The 13,063-nt window shown below is 42.9% G+C and overlaps 1 protein-coding gene across 1 annotated transcript in view; it reads left to right on the forward strand.

Moving 5' to 3' along the window:
• KCNQ2 (potassium voltage-gated channel subfamily Q member 2) overlaps nt 1-13,063 on the forward strand; it is a gene marked incomplete at its 5' end in the record, with an annotated part of 40,741 nt that overhangs the window by 21,006 nt on the left and 6,672 nt on the right. The window contains 4 exons of the mRNA XM_029083796.1: nt 9,530-9,753; nt 10,184-10,292; nt 10,841-10,972; nt 12,161-12,268. Of these exons, the coding sequence (XP_028939629.1) occupies nt 9,530-9,753; nt 10,184-10,292; nt 10,841-10,972; nt 12,161-12,268 (573 nt within the window). The remainder of the gene's footprint in view (nt 1-9,529; nt 9,754-10,183; nt 10,293-10,840; nt 10,973-12,160; nt 12,269-13,063) is intronic.

The following is a 13,063-nucleotide window of genomic DNA, read 5'->3' on the forward strand; positions in this document are numbered from 1 at the left end:
TTAGCCAGGGCTATGGAGGCTCCTGTATGAAATGTGTGCTTCAGATGATCTTTAACAGATGGTTTGATCAACATCTGGTGGCATCTGTGACCACATTTGTTCCAAAATGTATTTTTCAAAATATGATTAGGGGGAAATCTTAAAAATTAATGAACTAATGATCATAATAATACATTAGTAGCAGAGAAAAAGAAACAGAAGGATTCCAGGGAACTGGGAAGCTAAAACTCAGATTACTTTGTCCAGCATGAGTTCAGTTCTGTAGATAATGACAGGAACCTCTTTGGAAGGTTGTCCTTGAGCCTAATGAAGTCATCAAGACCTTGGCTATCATATTGAGTGAATGCTGGACTGGGCCACCTTGTAATGTGTATGTATATCTGTGCGTATATCTATATCAATGTATGTATATGTCTGTCTGAGCTACACACCACATTAATATCTCTGTTCAGGGGTGTGATTAAGGCTTTTGTACGCACTGGAGGATGCCTTTGGTTGACTCAGTGGGCCCCTGCTCATCCAGCCCAGGGTGTCCAAGGTGTCACCAACAACTACTGCCCATGGAAACTGGTGTCAATCACAGGAGCCTGATGGGTCTGGGTTGGTGTTTGACCTTCTAACCAGCACAGCTGGTGTCAGAGACTCATGCTGGGACTGATAGTAATCTGGAAATAATCAGTTGCCTTTAGGGGAGCGGATTATTTGCATAGAAGGGACTGCATCTTTCTGTAGTGACTGCAGAGGAGAGTCACCCATGTGTCTCCTTGAGGCTCTGCATGTTGAATATCCCACTCCCATGCTGCAATGCTCAGACCCCAGCTCCAGAACAGCCCTGGTAGCACCACTGGTCCCCAGGGCTCACTGGGGATGTGGGGGTCTCATTGCAGGTACTTAATAAGTCCCCAGGATGGAGAGAGTGGTGCTGGCTGAGCTTGCATGGGATGCCATGAAGCAGAAGGAATTCCTTCAAATTCTTTCTCCGTGTGTGTGCCCATGAGCTCCTCCGATTGCTGAGTTCAAGTGTACAAAGAGATTGGGGGTTTTATGCCCTTCAGCTTTTTCAGTCTGTCCATGAACTCAGCAAGTGTTGCCTGCTGGTGGCCAGATGGGATGATGGGGGCCTCGTTATTACCCTTCTGCAGGTAGAGGGCTGCTCCATGGCGTGGAGAACCCTGGTTGTGGTGGCAATCTGGCAGGGCAGTGCCTGAGCAGTGATTTGGGATGGGCTCACGGGAGCTGTGGTGGTGCCTCAGTAAAGCCAGTAACTCCCCAGCCATTGTAGGGACCTGTCTAAAACGTCTTACAAAAACCAGATGCGTGATCACAGATCTTCAAGTTCCTTCTCGTAAGGGACTGCACCACACTCTGTTTTTATCTTTTTGTTGTTGTTGTTAAATGCCAGGCTTAATATAATGCTATTTCCTGTATGAGAAATGCCAATAATTCACAGATTAACTAGCTCTCTCTGTGAGGGTATTTTTTTGGCAAAAAAAAAAAAAGAAATTTGAGCATTTGGGATGTTGTTGGACAAAACAAGTTAAATTTTTGGCTCTCCATGGCTTAGATAATGGAGGAAAAAAAAGTCATCGTAATCTATTTAGAAGAGAGTACTTTTTGTTTTCAATGCAGATGAAAAAATCTTCCTGCAGGACTCAGTCAATTGTAGATGAACTGACACCACCATTTCAGTGCAGAATGCCTCATTTCTAATAATGAATTTATTGACCACAGTGAGATAAATTTCAGCAACCCTCTTGATTTTTAATTATTTTTTTTTTCCACTTAATGCTCAAACAGAAAAATCCTGTCATGAACCCGGCCCTCAAAACACCTGTCTTTTAAACCTAGAGTCAGTAATCAAAAGTTTCCTGTTTGGCATTTGCTTCCAGGTCTAATTTTTACTCTCCCTCATTTCCAGTAAAAGCAAACCGTGCAGAGAGTCACTATGCGGATGCTGCTCAGGAAACTCTAGGTACCACGGGAAATGCGTCGCACGGAACTAATCAAAAGCTGCACGGCTCATTCTCCCTCTACCCTGCTACCACCCGTTCTGATCACTTCTCTGCTTAATAGAGGTACTAGATGAGTAAAAAAAAAAAGGTGAAAGAGCCTCCTCCCCCCATTGTCCACTCAGAAATTAGAGGCTTCCTTGTCTACTAATCATGTAGAACATGTGAATCAAAGAGACAAGGATGGCAAATTTGGTCTGGGCTAGCAAGCCAGTGTCTACTCAGCGAAGAAGGAGACCAGGAACTGAAGTTTAAAAAAAGATGAAAAATAATAATACTTTTTTTTTAAGACCACCCCTCCCTCCCTATTGCTCCATCCCTCTCAAGGTCCAGGGAATCCTTACAAATTGAATTGCACTGTGCAGCAATATCAAGTTAGTAGCATGAGAAGTACCAGCTTCCTACCTCTGCTCCAATCACCGTTCCTTTGGCTCTCTGAACACTACAAATTGACCTTTCCCAATCTTGTGGCCTTCAGAAGCCACAGCTTGCCTATCTAGCACCTCTACTACGCAGCTAGAGAAGGACTAATCTCAGCCTGTCCCACTAGACGTAGGGGATATGGGTTCCCCTTAGCGTTGACATTGGTATTGTGAATGGTTCTGTTTCTAGATCCCACGGGGAGCAGATAGATAGAGCAGAGGGTTTTGTATGAGCAGTGTCTTCATCTTTTTCATCAGGTTGACAATTGTTAGGCAGCTTCAAAGAATTCCCAATGAGCATCCCTTAGTGCACCCAACTGATGGCCATAAGGGTACGCAGATACATACATCTTATTTTACTTAAATATGTCTACTTCCACTCCTGCACTGGAAGAGTCTCTTCCCCCACCCCAGACACTGCTTCTCAGCAGCAAACATGCACCTTCTTGAATTAGCAATGCCCGGAGTTTGCATGCTGTGAATGCTGGCAGGTGAACCCCATCAGCTCAGGCAGGTGGAGAGCCCAGGAGTGGCAGGGCACCGAGCGATGCCGCATGTTTGTGAAACCGGATTTTTGCATGCTCTTTTTTTGGAGTCCGTTTTAATTCTCAAAATCACCAGTCTCTGTCTCCCTCAGAAAGCCAACAAACTACAGTTTTAAAAGCATAAAACTACAGTTTTAAAAGTATATGTATCTCTGATTTTCTCCATTAATTGTTCCAACTTGTATCTTTTATTTTCTTGCTATTTTTTTTTCCCTGATGACTATTTTTATTATCTGTCAGTCTAGAGGCTAAGACTCATGGCTGAGACTTGAGTCTACCAGAAGCTCAGAAGTAGTGTGGTAAATCCCATCTCTGAATGGGTAACAAAGAGGAAGGAGATATGATCTAGATCTCATAATAAGCAGTTCTCCATGGTAGGAAATCCCCTGTACCTGGACAAATAGCCTGAATTTTTGGGTTAGTCTCCTGCTCCATGTGAGTCTACCAGAAGCTCAGAAGTAGTGTGGTAAATCCCATCTCTGAATGGGTAACAAAGAGGAAGGGGGTATGATCTAGATCTCATAATAAGTTCTCCATGGTAGGAAATCCCCTGTACCTGGACAAATAGCCTGAATTTTTGGGTTAGTCTCCTGCTCCATGTTTTGATGGTACTGTGGCCTTCCTTGTAGTTCATTCTTGAAAGGACTGGTTTAAATATTAGGTGATCATCAGTTGCACAGAACAACATTTCAATCCATTTCTGAATGGCAAAGATTTGGTCAATAGTCTAGCTGAAAAAAAAAAAAATTATCCTTCCTTTTGTAGTGTTTCCATTTGCCAGATGAGGTTGTTTTATCTTTGGAGGCAGAAGCGTAGTGTAATTGAGAACTTCTCCCCAGAGAAAAGTGCCTTTCAGTTGCTCAGCATTGAGGTTGTTTTTGGCAGAGATTAAAACAAGCAGTGATATTCGTAATGCTGTCCTCTCACCTGTCCATGTCCAGTTCTGTTTTCTGGAAAATCAGCCACTCTGATCTTAATGTCTTCCTTGCATGTCCTCCTAGGCATGAATTTTTAATTGGTAAAGCCAGTATATTTTTTTCCTAATTTCTATTGAATTTCTTCCCACTGTGGGTCCTCATTTCATCTTCCCCATCTTGAGCTCTGCAAGGGAAAGGGAGGATGAAACAAGTTATTATCTCAAGATCTTCTTGATCCATTGGAGACCCTGAGATGGAGGATTACAGACTGTGGTTCTTCCTGTCAAAAAGGAGTCTTGAACTTTAAAGTAGCTACAGGAGCATCTTTGTTAACCTGCATCCATCCTGAATGTGGTGTTCTAGACACTCCTTTAGTAAAACTATAGGTTAACCTTGAAGGGACATAAAAATAATTCAAGTATCTTCTTTTCCTGGACCCTTGGGCTACCTGCCTGCAATCCCCTGCTGCACAAACAGTTAGGGGCAGATGCCAGAACTTTGATGCATCTAAGGCTGAGTGCTAAAAGCCTTCATCTAGGATGCATATAACGAAATAACAGTAAATGATGAGGCAATCACAAAAAACTCAATGTAGGTAAATTAATAGAAAAGTCCTTAGGAAGCCGTGGTTTCTTAATGTACTAAACCAATGAGCTCTAGTCAATAAATGCAATAATGCATGCATTTTTAGACAGTAATTTAGCTATACCAAGCCAGATTATCAGCTCTATCATATTCTGCTTTGTAAGAGACTTTCCTGGCATCTACTCAGAGGGATGAAAGCACCACAGAGACCTGACAGTGGGAAGAATGGCAGACAGATCAGTGAAGGAAAGGTGGTTACAGAGTCCTTGACTGGCCTGCAGGACTGGGTGTAGTGTGTTTATTAAAGTCTTATTTAGGATAATCAGCCAGCTCAAACGTGCTCCTGAAATGCAAACCAGCTGAGCTGGCAAATGGCAAGAGGTCTCTGGAAGATGCAGGATACGTGTGATGTGGTGTTTGATCATGTTCAGCGTCAGTTGGGGAAAAACAGCCATGTGTTAGGAAGAGAGGGGTGATGGTGTAACATGTGTTCAGTGTCAGCTGGGGAAAACCGCTGTGTTAGGAAGAGAGGGGTGATGGTGTAACAGCAGTGCTGCAAAATACCAAGGGCCAAGGTTAAAGATGTGTCTGGCACCAGTGTCCCTTCGCTCACCTGAGGCCCCATGCTTGGCCAGATGGTGGCGGCAGGGATGGTGTGACTCTAGTCTTTTCCATTATGATTTCAGTGACTCCCTTCAACCCAAGTCATGGTTGTGGACAAGGAAGAGGAGGGCTTACTCACCATGACATTGATCATTGGCTGACCTTGTTTTCCTTATGCCCAGGTTGCTCTGCTTCTAGAAACTCCGTTCTCTGGGCTGAATTCACCTTTCCAACAGCTTTTTTGAAGGCTTGAGCCTGGTCCTCTCTTGGTTTCTGCTCTAGTCATGGCAAGGGTTGCACACACAAGTATATTTTCCTTTCCTCATGTCTCCAGAAATTGGTTTCTACCTCTTATTCACACCTGTGACCAGACTGGAGCCCAGTGATAGTTGCAAAGGCTGTCATTCACTCCTGGCACTCCTACCTGGTTTTAAGAAGCTGTTCTCCTATGCCATGAGCTCAGCACAAATTCTGGATTAAAAAAACAACCTCATTTCCCGTCGGGAGACAGCCTCTTTCTCCTGGCTGTAGCTTTTCAGAAGAATGAACGCTGTTACTGGTTGAGTTCACATGTAGAGATGGATGTGAGTCCATGTTAGTCTGTCTCAGTTTGACTAACGTTTGCTACCTACAAAATGAAAGGAGAAAATTAAAGTATTGGTCAAGCATAGTTTAAAATCCATGACAAGAAGTTCTAGGTGATGTTTTTTATTGATCCAAAATTACTGCTAATGTAATGAGTCCACATTTTTTGAAAGTGTTGATGTAATACTAGAGGGCTTTGGAATGAACCCCAGAGCAGAGGGTTTCAGATGGGAGCTCAAACCCCCAGCACCCTAAGGAGGCTGATGGCAGCTCAGAAGGTTTGTTCTCATGTGTTTTGTTGCTGCGTGCTGGGCTGTTGGACCTAAATGAACCGAAATGCAAAGCCCACTAAAGCACTGAGCATCTTTCTGTCAGCTGGGGGACCACGGATCAGTCCTTAGGTGTTCATCCAGCATGGGCTCTTGGTTTTTAACTATCAGCAGAGGAAAAAGTCAACTCAGTTTCTATCCTTTGCTAAATTCCAGTCAAAAGCTGAAAGTTTTGTAAACCTTCCCTAAAGTCAGCCTGAAAACATTACCAATTTTTTTTTATTGAGTTTGTTTTTAATAGATGACAACTAGAAGTGCTTATGAAGACCCAGGAACTAAAGCACACCCTACTATGCTGTTACAGCTTCCCATGATCTTTGTCTCTGGTTACAAAGCCACAGTTTTATTTCCTTTTCATTCCCCCTAACACAAGCAGGGCACTTGCCCCGTGCTCATGCTGCTCTTAGCTATCACAATTGCAAGTTTCGGTTCGTGTTGTCATCTGTGGCTGGATTACTGCTTTCTTCATGCTCATGTCACCAACACATACTCTTCCTAGTGAATGGAGTCTCATTTACCACCTGCTTGAGTGACATCTAAATACCACTTCTCCAGGACACTCTGCATCACTCTGCATGACTTTCTGGTTGAATGAGAACATGATCTTGGATTAGTTGACAATATGTACCTCTATATATGTCTATTTATTTTGGACTCTTTCTTACCAGCTCCTGCAGACCCCAACAGCATTCCCTTCTGCAGGGATTGTACTTGCATTTGATTTCACGTGTCATTTCCAATGACAGAATTGCATGACAGAAATTAAAAATCAATTAATTGTTCATGTTGTCTCATGTTACCTATGTTAAAACAAATAAGTTACACTAGGTGTTGGGTTTTTTCCTGAGTAGTCAGTACTCAGGAACGAAACCCACCCAGTTCTTAATAGTTCATCAAATTTCTGCAAGATTTTTCAATGTGTGAAGGTGTTGCACCTCATGCTATCAAGCTTGAAACTCTTCGCTCATGTTCCTCACCAAGTTCAACGCTTTCTTTTTTTGCCTTTTGTGATTCTTGCAAATATTTGCAGCATGTTTATTGTGGAAATGGAAAAGGGGCCCCAAAGAAAAGGCCCTGCTCTACTCGGTGATAGGCAACTGCTTTCACACTGAGATTGGTGTTGGCAGCAACTCAGTAGATGATGAGGGACAAAGAGATTGCTTTGAATTCTGAATATTGGTGTATTGCTGATTCATTTATATAAAACTTATGTTTCAAAAAGACCATGGTAATTCAAAGTATTAGTATGAATGAAATGCAGCAGATTTCAGGAATATTCTTCTGTAAAATCAACTAAAATAAAGGAAAAACAAATCCAATTGGCTTATTCATGTGTCCCTGTTCATCACAGGGGGGTTGGAACTGGATGATCTTTAAGGTACTTTCCAACCCAAACCATTGTATGATTCAGGATCAAATGACAAATAAAATTTCAGTCTGGTTTCTAATCCAAGAAACACAGAATGAGAATTGCTTTTAAATATTTGGCTCATTATGTACAGTGATTTTGGTAGCACATATCACTAAGGTCTACATCCAGAAAGGTATTTGGGCACATGCTTGCTCCTGGATTCCTGTGTGGATTTGTACCTCTGATCAGATTTTCAGCTCTGCTGAACATTTGTTAGTCCCATGACTTTCAGACAGACCCGGCAGGTGGGCAGCACACTGGAAATGAAATAATCTGAATTAAAAATGCATCATTAATTGGATTAATTCTGCCTTTTCTCACTTGATCGTGAACATATTTTATTTTCTCTCAAGTGTATCTTTCAACTCAAAATTGTTGCCCAGTCCATGACCACAGATAACCCTGTTCTGCAGCCCAGGAGCAGCTCTCCCTGGTCCCTTGGGCATTGCATCGGGGCCGCAGCTCCTGTCTGGAATCATGCTGTGCAATTCCCAAAAATGCTGCCTAAGCACCTTTCTCTCCCTGTCAATGTTCGACGTCTCGCAATGTAAAGTGACTTTGTAAAAATAGCACCTTCTTACTCAACAAATCTGCTCCCTGTGTGTCTTCAAGTCACATCTTCTTCCTTTACTGACCAAAATGAATGTCTGTTCTCGTCAACACAGTACAGCTGGGGAGAAGGGAGCTGTGTTTTACTTTCCTTCAAATATCAGCATCTAAGTTCTGATTGAAGAGCCTCGTGCCAGTTTTGAAGGCAAAGGAGGAATGTTTGGCTCTGAACTTTAAGGTGGAGTTGCTGAGTGACAGAAAAAAACCAAAACAAAACAGGTCTTTGGTTGGTGACCTGGAAATCTGATGTGGAAATCAAAATTCCTGCAATGTTCTTCCCCCAAGTTCAGAACATTTGCAGCAAAATGATAAGTGGCTGCTGCAGTGGTAGAGAGTGTTGGGAATTACATCCGTGGTTTTACTCAGTTTTGATTTGCCTGTATATAAAATATTAGCTACCTGTGCAAGTGCCTTGTGCTGGTTGTCTAACCTCCATTACTGTGTTTTAATCATCTGTTACTATTCAGAAAATATCAAATTATCCAAAACGATTTGCAGTTTGGTTTCCCCAATGCTCTCTCGATAAAGCTTGCCCTTTCATAAAGATTTTCACAAAATCTTTTTGTTTTGCAATTTTGACGTGAAAATCCATCATCTTCATTTGAGTGAAAGTTTTTAATTACAAATTTCAGAATTTGGAAAATAATTAGAGTTGGGTCAACAGTCTATTTCTCAGTGAGATCATCTCTGTTTCTGGAGAGATCTTCTTTTCAAACCATAATTACAAGGTTTTAAAGAAATGGGATCCTAAGAGGAAAAGAACAATAAAATACCATATTCTGAAGCTGTGAAATTTTGCTTTGCATGTTCATGATACTCGTTGCAGGCCTGCAGATAAATGTTAGCTAGCTTTGAGATTGAATTTTTATAGGATACAAAGGAGTTGCATATTTAAGTGTTTGTATTTAAGTATTTAAATATATGACTGGAAAAAAAGGAACTATTTGGGAGATATAAAAGTGGCAGATCACATTTTAGGAGTAAGGAAATACTGGAGCTGAAGAAAGGGGAAGGACAAGTCTGAGCACCAGAAGTGAAGTGTTTCCAAGAAAGTTAAAAGTTTCAGATAAAGGCTTTTTTAATTGGTATTTTCTTATTAGAAATAGGGTTTTGGAAGGTGGTTGTGAAAGAAAAGCTTCCTTGCTCGTGATCGGAGCTGATCAGTGATTTAAGGAATCATAACCTCATTGTTTAACGTCATTCTGTCCCGCCAGCCCTGGCATCCCATGAGGGGCTTCTGTTTAAGTCCTCATTATTTTCTCTCTCTTAATTATCATTTCCATTTCACTCATTATGGCAGAAACATTTCTACAATGCTTTCTTTAAAAAAAAAAAAATAAAATTATATATATATTAAAATAATAAAAAGAAAAGCCAACAGCAAACTACATCTCACTGCTGCTTGGAAGTGCTCTTGGTTTCTAATGGCTGGTGGGGAAGGACTGCGTGGTTTCCAGAATGACTCCTCCTGCTGTCTCCTTTTTGTCTTTGTTTCAACGTGTTTCTCTGAACAGTCAGAAGGTCAGTTTGAAAGATCGTGTCTTCTCCAGTCCCCGCGGTGCTGGCACCAAAGGGAAAGGCTCTCCACAGGCTCAGGGCATCCGGAGATCCCCCAGCGCTGACCAGAGCATTGAGGACAGCCCAAGCAAAGTGCCCAAGAGCTGGAGCTTTGGAGACCGCAGCCGAGCCCGGCAAGCTTTCCGCATCAAGGGAGCAGCATCGCGGCAAAACTCAGAAGGTGAGGATTGGGGTGCCATGCTGGACCTCAAATCCCCCCTGGCCTCAGCATCTCCCTCCCCATCCAAGAAGGGCAGAGCTGCAAGCCAGGGTGCTCAACTAGGTCTCTTTCCCCTTCCAGTCCTTTGGCTTGGATATAAGAGTAGAATAAGAGATAAAAAACCCTACTGACACCCACGATAATGTTTTATTTCTGTGGAAGTGGGGAAAGAAAGAAGATTTGGGCATCTAGAGATGGATGAGAGCTGCAGTCGGCATTGCTGGATGTCACCTTAATGCATCTTGGGCAGTGCTCTCATTGAGACACTCAGCAAAGATCTCTGGTGCTTCCCCTGATGTTACTGTTTGCCATTCGACTCACCTTTCCTCATGCGGCACCATCATGGGAAATAGTAACGTGTTGTCTTTATTCTTCCCTCTCCCAAACCCAGAAGCAAGCCTGCCTGGAGAAGACATTCCTGATGAGAACAAAAGCTGCAACTGCGAGTTTGTGACAGAAGATTTGACACCGGGTCTGAAAGTCAGCATCAGGGCAGTGTGGTAAGAGAGGGAGAGCGGGGAAATAGTCCAGAAAAAATAAAATATAGAAGAGAGAGAGAGAAAACCCAAGGAAATTTAAAGTCCAAGCAGAGGTGGCAAATGCTGAAGTGTCTGTGCCGCAGGCTGTTTTTCCCCTGGGTGGCCTGTCCTCCTTTACAGAAAATTCTGCCAGAAAGAGTAATTTTTGCTGAGGGAAGGCAAAACCAGAGAAACAGGAAAATCCCCTGCGGGGATGCATCCAAATGATCATTCTCAACAGCTTTGAGATTTAATGCTGACATTTATAAAAACCATGCAGAGAGGACACTCACACAGCTGATAGTCCAAGGGGCATCGGGGACCCCCCAGTTGCAGACAGGGCTTCAGCCACGAACTCCTGCCATCCCCTTCCCCTCTCCTATTGCCGCATTCTCTCCCAAACCCACAGGGTTGGGATTTGTTCCATTTTCCTGCCGAAGCAGCTCCCTGCAGTGTTTTGTATCTGCCACTAAGCAGGTCAGGCTGCAGCCCAGGGACTATATTTTGCCTTTTCTCTCCATCTACTGCAGCATTATGAGATTTCTCGTCTCCAAGCGCAAGTTTAAGGAGAGTCTTCGGCCCTATGACGTGATGGATGTCATCGAGCAGTATTCAGCCGGTCACCTGGACATGCTTTCCCGGATTAAAAACCTTCAGGCCAGGCAAGAGACACCTCTCTTTGCTTCACTTTTTCATTGTTTTTTTTATTCATTGTGGGGGTAGTGCCAGGAGAGAGACACTTTCCTTTGCAGCTCCAACTTTTACATGCTTAAAAAGTATAAAGTACCTGGATTTGGGATCCAGGTCTACCAGACACCTTCACTGTTTTCACTGTCCCCACTGAGCAGGAGATCAGTGATGGTGATGGGAGCAGACCCCCTTTGGGGTCATCCTTTGAAGCATTCATCATCATAGGGTGCCAGATGGGCACCAAGAGGTCCAATGGCTGGTCACCTGCCCAGTAGATCTGGAAGGGGCACCCCATAGACAAAGTGCGTGTCTGGGGTAGCCGTGGCCAATGTTGGGGCATGACCAACTGGTGCTGGAAGTACAACACATCCATATGGTGGAGCCCAGTCATGGGTCACCTCAGAGGAGAACAGATACTTTTATTTCCCTTTCCTTCAGCAATCAAAAGCTCTGTGTTCTCCTTGCCAGCTCAGCTGGACAGGGCTGGCCATGACCTCCCGTAGCCAGGGCTTTGGTGGATTAAAGCTGCATTCAAACAAATTTCTGGGGTGTTTACATGCACTTTCCTCTTTAATCATTAACGCCTCTGTTGCCGTGTCTGTAATGTGCTCTTTTCAGTGTTGTGTTCACACTGTCTCATGTCTCACCCTGATACCTTGCCAACCATGGATGTCTTCCATTCATTGAGTTATATAACCCTGCAGTGTATCTCACCGACTCCAACAGCCCATGTTTTTCTGAACTAACTGAGGAGACATGTTCTCTAGCACTGGAACTCAAAGGAGAATGAATATATGTTTGTTCCTATCCAACCACCTCAGTGGCATATTGCTACAGGTGTACAAATATATTCCAGAGGGTAAAGCATGTTGCCTGTTATATCTGGGGTGGGGGGATCTCCTAATGATGTTTCAGTGGTGCCTATATCTCCAAATCTTACCCCGGGGGGTGGTAAGACATTGCCTTTCACCAACAACCAGGTGGTAGGAGAACACCTTCTGTTTCCAGCAGAATATATTTTCAAATTCTCTCTCTTTCTCTCTCTGTCGTTCTGTTTTTCAGTTGTTTTCTTTCTGCAACTTTTCTGACCAACTTTTCTCCTACGTGTGGCTTCATTATGCATTTTGCTGGTGTCTTTTTTTTCTTATTTACTTTGCCAGGATAGATATGATTGTGGGTCCCCCGCCCCCTTCAACTCCCCGGCATAAGAAGTATCCAACCAAAGGACCCATGTATTCTTCCAAAGAATCTCCCCAATACTCGCCTAGGTTAGGATTCACCAAAATGCTGCTTTCTTTGGATTTTTCATTTGCTTAATGTCAAACCCCTTTCATGCCAGTTATATGACGGCATTGATCACTTAGCAGTGCAGCTTGCTAAATCATGACTCAGAAGAGCTTGCTACTCTGGGTGTGCTCGGATTTACTTTCTGTAATGAGCTTTCACATTAGACAAAGGATTAAAAAAAAAAAAGGGACATTCATCCAGTCATCGATAACCATCAGTTTCTTCAACTGACATATTTTCTGTTTTCAGTCTTCTTCTAGGTATTAGAAAGCAAAATTATTTCTTTTTAAACTCTCATATTTTATAAGACTGTCTTCGAATGTAAAAGGTGAAATATTTCCCCACAAAGCCAATGTAAACTGAACGATCTACTTTCTAAAAGATGGAACGTTCCACGCACAAGCGAAGGAGCTTCTGTTTGCAGCTCTTTGCACTATGAAATGAGTTTACTTCAGTGGGCAAAGTAAGAATGAAGTGTTTCATACCCCATGAACACAGTGGTCACTTTTTTCTTGCTGATGCAACTCTAGTGACCTCAGAGGGGAAAAAAAGGTATTAAAATATTACAACCATGGGACTCATATAAAAAAATAAAAATATTTATTTTTAAAAAATCCTGATTTTGCAAGCAGGAGTCAAACCCAGCCCTCAGTCATGCAGCCAGATTTTTCTCATTGCCCTCAAGAAGTTCTCCCCTTAGGTAAAACCATACCTGAAGATGATGCTATGAGGAACTCAGTGAAGTGCCTATTTTAGGGCATTCTGAGGTCTGTTCA

This window comes from Antrostomus carolinensis, unplaced genomic scaffold, assembly GCF_000700745.2.
Source record: "Antrostomus carolinensis isolate BGI_N321 unplaced genomic scaffold, ASM70074v2 scaffold2512, whole genome shotgun sequence".
Classification (NCBI taxonomy): domain Eukaryota; kingdom Metazoa; phylum Chordata; class Aves; order Caprimulgiformes; family Caprimulgidae; genus Antrostomus; species Antrostomus carolinensis.